Raw genomic sequence first — 7,264 nt, forward strand, 5'->3', positions numbered from 1 at the left:
AAGTGAAAGGGATTGTTAAAGAACAGATTTCCTCATTGTCACATTTAGTGTCAGGCACCCCCGTTGAATTTATATTCTTGATTCTCCGATGTTTTTCAGTTCGAACCCTTCTATTCGCCGATGTGTATACCATAGGTCTAATGTGTAGATCGACACAAAATGCTTTAATTGAGCATCTTTGAATTGGGTTAAACCAGGGCCGTAACAGTACACCGCCTGCTTATCTCCATCGACCCTCATCTCAATGAGTTTGAGAACCTTTGTTCAAACTAAAGAGAGAGATAGAAAACGGGAGAAATAGAAATTGAAAGATTCAGAGAGACGAGGGATTTTCTAATTTGGCCATTTTTTTTTTTTTTTTTTTTTTTTTTTTATGGAGACAAAAAGTAAAAAAAAAAGTTAAAAAAAGAAAAGTGAAAAAAAAAGACAAAAGAAAAAAAAAAAAGCAAAAATATTGACGCCTGCTTTTCTTCTTCGTCAACATCCTCCTCACATATCCATCGTTCTTTGTTCACCCATCTCTCTCTCTCCCCAATTCTTCACATTTCTTCAATCTTTAAACACATACACACATTATATTCATTCCAATATTACATTTTTCATGATTCTATCATACTATTTCAAAAAAAAAATCCAATCTTTATCCTTCTCAATGAAAAAAGACGAAGAAATTGGGTGAATTTTTGCATTCTTCACCATTAGATATTGAAAATGGCATTGAATTCAAGTGGGTATTGAAGAATTATGGCTAAAGATTGATAATTATGCAGTTTTTGTTGAATCAAGATTAGGGTTTGTTCATATTCTTGTTTTGGAATTGGGGATGTTGAATTTGGATAATTTTGATGATATTGTGAAATGGGGTTGATCTTTTTGAGGCCCTAATTGAGGTGTGTATAGATCTAAGGTGGGATTATTGTTATTATTATTATTATTATTAAGGTGATTGAAGAAATAATATTATGGATAATATTGTTGGTGGGAAGTTTAAGCTTGGAAGGAAAATTGGGAGTGGATCCTTTGGTGAACTTTATTTAGGTATATTATGTTAATTAATATTTGGGATTTTTTTTTTTAAATTCTTTTTTGTTAATATGTATTGTATGTTTTTGCAGGTGTCAATGTTCATAGTGGTGAAGAAGTTGCTGTTAAACTGGTATTATTCATATTCATTCTTGATGAGTTTTGGTCCTTTTTTTTTTTTTTTTTTTTTTTTTTGATTAGTTTTGAGTTATTATTGTCTTTTTCTTTATAAAAAAATTTAACCTTTTTCTGCCAAAAAGGCAAGAAAAAACTACAATTTGCATTTATGATGTCATTGTTTGTCAAAAACTGCTCATCTTGCATACAATTGGGTAGGTTTCCAATGGACACACCAGTGAAAAAGTAAATTGGAAATAGTAAAAATATAATTCACTAATAGTATTTGGACAGTAATGTCATTTCTGTTCAAGACTATAGTGGTACATTTCAATATTTCATACAATTTTTTGTGGTAATCATGGTTCTATTTATATGTCTATATGGATACTCATCTTGTTGATGCACTTATGTCCACTTTCTTGATACTTATTCTAATTAGAAGTCACAAACAGAGTGATGAGACTGGCAAAAGTGGATATCCTTCGATTCGTAATCGTTGATTCAGTTCTTTTCTTGTTGTTGTTCTAGCGGCTTGCTAGTTTTGGTTTTAATGAAAGTTGCCGTTCCCAAAAAAAAAAAAAAAAAAAAAACAAACAGAGTGATGATTGTTGCCTTGTTGATATGAAACTTTCATCATCATCCCTTCATGTACTACCGATGACTTAAATGTGTTCTCATTTCAAAATTTGAAAGTTATAGTTAGGCATAGTTCATATAGATTTGGATTTTTTTTTTTGCTAACGATAATAAAAGAAACAAATCGGGCCACTCATATCTCCAGTATAGGAACATGTTCTTGAGAACATGTTATAAGCACTTTCTCTATTAGATGTTATCATTTCCGTCCCCCTGCCCGTGACACTAACATCACATTTTTTTACCTTTTGTAATTAGGAATAATGGATTTTAATAATCCCAACTATCAGTCGTTGGCCAGCAACGGTCCCAACTTCAAAATTAACCAGTGGTGGTCCCACTTTTTCACATATTGTAAACTAATGGACCTTTACAAACAGAAGTTTAATTTTTTTTGTCCCCTTTTCCTTTTCTGTTAACAAAGGTCCATTGGTTAATGGTTTACAATATGTGAAACAGATGGGACCACCACTGGTTATTTTTGAAGTTGGGATCATTACTGGCCAACAGCTAATAATTGGGATTATTAAAATCCATTATTCCTTGTAATCATGCATCATGCACATAAATTTTTACCTTTTAGGAACCCGTCAAGACGAGGCATCCTCAACTTCATTATGAATCAAAAATATATCGGCTTCTCCAAGGAGGAAGTGAGCCTCTCTCTCTCTCTCTTGTTTATACATCTATCACAATACTTTATTTCTTACTGCTACTTCTTACATGTAAATATAGACAGACTATATGATCATAGTTACTTTTTGCCGAACACAAAAAAATGATTTAATAGAGGTGGTCAAAGGGTGGGTCGGTTAACATGTTAAAACATATTTTGGTCAACGTGGGTTGGTTTTTAGTTCGGGTCGAAACGGGTTAGGTTGACCCAGAACACTTTTCGCCCACTTTTATAATTTTTAATATGAATAGGAAAACTATATTACCCTAGTAATAATATTATTTTTTAAATAAAGTGATTTAGGAGGTTGTATGCATTAAAGTACACTTTGGGCTCCTTATAACCCATTAGACCCGTAACCCATTTGACCCTTTTATAGATTAAGCATAACCCATATTAGTTATTTATAAATATGTATTAATGTAAGTTTCAGAAGGTTATTTATTTGAGTCAACTAGTCATCTTTCACCAATTAATCAAATCATATGTTTATCTTGTGGCTAAAGCGGGAATACCAAGCCTCAAGTGGTTTGGCGTTGACGGAGAGTACAATATAATGGTCATTGACCTTCTTGGACCGAGCCTCGAAGATCTTTTCAATTATTGCAATCGAAAATTCACCTTGAAAACGGTCTTAATGCTTGCAGATCAGTTGGTAAGTGTTTTTAACTTCTCGGCCACTATTCTATAAAAGTTACGTCAACTTTTAAATCACTTTCGGTTTATGTTAATATGTTATGATATCATGCAGTTAAACAGAGTTGAGTACATGCATGCAAGGAGCTTTCTTCACCGTGACTTAAAGCCTGACAATTTTCTTATGGGCCTCGGTCGCAAGGCTAATCAGGTAATTTTCATAAATGTTTAGTATTTTATATTTTTACTTTTGGTGCAAGGTAATGTAATTTTTTTATTTTTTTATTTTTCATGATAGGTGTACGCGATTGATTTTGGGCTTGCAAAAAAATATAGGGATCTTCAAACTCATAAACACATACCGTATAGGTAGGTAACTTTTATTTCCGCAACGTTCTTTCTTTTGCATTTCTTTTAATTGTGAATTCATATGAAAATAGGGAAAACAAGAATCTCACTGGCACAGCTCGCTATGCTAGTGTCAACACGCACCTTGGAGTCGGTAAGCGGTTTTATAACTTCCAATATTTTTAATTATTCTTCTTATAAAAGCAGGTTTTTTAGCTCTGCTTCCATATTTAATATTTATCCATTTATTTATTTATTTATTTATTTATTTATTTGTTAATTGTTTTGTGGAAGTGCAGAACAAAGTAGGCGGGATGATCTTGAGTCTCTCGGTTATATTCTTATGTATTTTATAAGAGGAAGGTGAGCATATGAAATTGTTGTTTTTTCACTTATTTTATTTTAATTTTATTTTATTTTTGCTGTTCTTTAATTCGGTGCATGCTTTTGCGTTAGCCTTCCTTGGCAAGGACTCAAAGCAGGAAACAAGAAGCAGAAATACGACAGAATTAGTGAAAAGAAAGTGTTGACTCCGGTAGAGGTATAGCAAATGCAAATATATCGTTTTTCATGTATCCGTATATGTTGCATATGTATCCGTACACCTCCGTGTATGTTGGTGTGCGCACATTCGGTTGTTTTAACGTTGACCGATGTTTTTGTAGGTATTATGTAAATCATATCCATCGGAGTTCATATCATACTTTCACTATTGTCGATCACTAAGGTTCGAGGATAAACCCGACTATTCATACCTGAAGAGGCTTTTCCGCGATTTATTCATTCGTGAAGGTACTCCCGTCAGTTTCCATTTATTTCTTTTCATTATTTTTCCGTAATAACGACTTATATTATATACCCTCTATGTCATTCTTTCAGGCTATCAGTTTGATTATATATTTGACTGGACTGTATTAAAGTATCCTCAGATCAAAGGACGGGTCCGTGCATATAGTATTATTATCTTTTTTCTTTCTTATTTTTTTATTATTATTCTGCATATATTTTTTCGTTAAGGTTGTTTTATCATCTCTCGTGTTCTTTTGCAGCATACTAGCGGTAACGCAGGATTAAATACTGTAACAGGGGCCGAAAGGCATGGAAGAAGCCCAGGTACTGCTTATAACTATAGTTTTAAACTATTGGTATTATATAGATACACATATACATATATAGATGTGCGACGTGTCGTTAAACAGGTGAACAGGATTCCCGTGCATTAGACGCGTTCCCCAGGAGAAACCCGGGAACAGGTGGCCGTTACGAACATACACGACACCGCACCTCGGAAGATTTGCCTTCATCAAAGGAAGTGGTAAGGTTATATTAGAGGGGAAAATGGTCGGGTCGGGCTGGTTGCGTAACACGTCGGTCAAAAGCAATTAGGGGGTGTAAGGTAGTCGAGCTTGACTCAACTCGAGCCTAACCGAGGTTGAGCGCAACTTGGACCTCATTTATTAAACGACATCAAGCCTAAGTTTCATATACCGAGCTCGATTACGCCAACGAGCCTATTATTTAGCATTAAAAATACATTTTGGCAACTCAGCCTGTTTTCATTTAAGCTATTACTAGATTTTTGACCCGTGCCGCGCGTTGCGACGGCATCCTTGTGTTTCGACTTCGTTACACACGTTACGATGATGACATTAACGCGTGATGCTCGCGTGTGAAGTCGTAAAAGTAATTTTAACAAAAAGAATTGAAATGTTGGAGAAAATGAGTTGTCGGGTTATTAAGTAGAAAAAATGGGGGGTCAAAGTTGTCAATTATCAAAAAGTTAAAGAGTCAAGGTGTAACTTACCAAAAGATGAGGGTTAAATGTGTAAAATATCTAAAGTTAGAGGTAAATCTTAAAATGTATGGTCCACCGACCATGCATTTTAAGATATAGAGTAATTTTAATTTTTTCTTGTTCGACCCGTTAGAGATAAAACATAACCCACGTCGACCCATTTATTAAACGGGTCGTGAAATCTCATCTACAGCAAGCTGATTCTGAAAAAGTCCGATCAACTCGAAACGGAGGCACGTCAAGGTACGCGGGTCACTCGGGAACCAGACCAAGCTCATCAGGTGAACCTACAGAAGGCCCGTCAAGCCGGGTTGTGTCAATCATTGGGCCCCGCACATCTACTCATAGACCAATGGGCTCTGAGACGAAATCGTCAGGGTTCAGTCGTGCCACAAGGGTTGGCCGGGAAGACCCGCTTAGAAGCTTTGAGTTTCTCCAAATCAGGAAATAAACATAAAAGCTTTGAGCTTTTGTGTTCTTTCGGCTTTCTCTTCATCTTTTTAATGAGATTTCGGGTCGCAAATGACTCGTGTACTAATTATGGTTATCGATACTATTTGTAATGTTACGTTTGAAATACGATGGTTATTATTATCTTGAGTTTGTGTGTTTTTGGACTGATGATTTGGTTATTCCTGATTTTCATAAGTTTCGAAAATCAGCTTTAAAGTATAATAGTTACATTATATTCGTATATATTCGTATGTTGAAATGATGAACATAAAATTAGATGTAAACATATTGAAACCTCTAACTGAAGAGTGTAAAGTTCTCAAACTCTTAGTTTGATTTTTTTTTATAATTATTTTAAACAACCAATATAGTTAGGGCATGTTTGGCTAAACTTTTTGAACCAACTTATTGACTTATTGGCTTTTTCGCCAATAAGTCAAAATAGTGTTTGGCTAATTGAAAAGTCCTTTTCAAAACAACTTTTCGGTAGAGAGAAAAAGTCATTTTTGAAAAGTCATAAATTTGTGTCTTTTTTGTGCTTTTCAACACAATTACAAATTTACCCCCTACCAAACAACTTTTTTACCCCTATCAAACAACTTTTCAATATGAAGAATGTTCTTTTTAGTAATTTTGGTTTTTCCCACCCAATAAGCTAATCCAAACACTTTTTTAAAAACTCATTTTTAAAAAGTCATAAGTCAATAGGTTCTTTTAACAAAAAGTCCTTTTTAAGTTAAATAAGCTTAGCCAAACATGCCCTAAGAACTAGCAATAAGCAAGGGAAGACGGAGGGTTTTGCAACCAACCAATCCAACTAATGTTCACTTTCTTATTCCTTCCTCTCCCTCTTAAGAAACCACGAATGGAAATAATTAAAAAAGAATAAAAAATGATGTCTTTCATTCGATCTTTAGGACCAAACATACAAAATAATACCATGTATAACTTCTTTCTTCTTTCTATCAATCGGAAGAGAGCTATTTCAAGAAACTAACGGAGAGGCCCAAAAGAAGACGGACTTGAAATATCTAACCATTTAAAAATGGTTAACCGCACTGATTAAACAACTCCTGGTGGACGGTGGTGGTGGACGTGGACGGTGGGTGGTGGTGGTGGGTGGTGGACGGTGGTGTTTAATCCTCTTCAGACTTTAGAAGATCTTAAAAGTGGTTGGGCCAAGTCTGCACCAAGATGTTTTTTAATGAAATGTCTTCGGAAAAACAAACAGTCCATAGATGGTAATGTCTGCGCGTGGTCTACGGGACACAGACAGAAGAGGTTGCGCAGATCTTTTCTAGAAAAACAAACACCACCTTAATGGTTCAGACCTCATTTTACTGGTTCAACACTTATTGGTTCAGATCTCTTACTGGTTTAACACTTACTCATTCAGAAGTTGCCAAACAACCCTTAATTGAATACAGATGAGTTGGCAATTTCAACAACACCCTTATATAGAGATGACCACACCCGGTTCCAAACCCGACCCGGTAGAACCGACCAGGAACCGGTTCCAGCTCCTACCCGTTGTATAGAAGAACCGGTCTCGGGTTCAAAAAACCCGTAGGTTGTTA

The 7,264-nt window shown here is 35.0% G+C and overlaps 1 protein-coding gene across 1 annotated transcript; it reads left to right on the forward strand.

Moving 5' to 3' along the window:
• The first annotated feature begins 459 nt into the window (after positions 1–459).
• On the forward strand, positions 460–5,853 carry LOC110885804 (casein kinase 1-like protein 9). The gene is made up of 14 exons (XM_022133515.2): positions 460–1,038; positions 1,116–1,156; positions 2,363–2,432; positions 2,962–3,110; positions 3,207–3,302; positions 3,390–3,460; positions 3,532–3,593; positions 3,739–3,802; positions 3,896–3,980; positions 4,105–4,231; positions 4,319–4,380; positions 4,489–4,552; positions 4,639–4,754; positions 5,428–5,853. The coding sequence occupies exons 1-14, from the start codon at positions 963–965 to the stop codon at positions 5,683–5,685; spliced, it is 1,341 nt and encodes a 446-aa protein (XP_021989207.1). The 5' UTR covers positions 460–962; the 3' UTR covers positions 5,686–5,853.
• The last annotated feature ends 1,411 nt before the right edge of the window (positions 5,854–7,264 follow it).

This window comes from Helianthus annuus, chromosome 1 (genome assembly GCF_002127325.2).
Source record: "Helianthus annuus cultivar XRQ/B chromosome 1, HanXRQr2.0-SUNRISE, whole genome shotgun sequence".
NCBI lineage: Eukaryota > Viridiplantae > Streptophyta > Magnoliopsida > Asterales > Asteraceae > Helianthus > Helianthus annuus.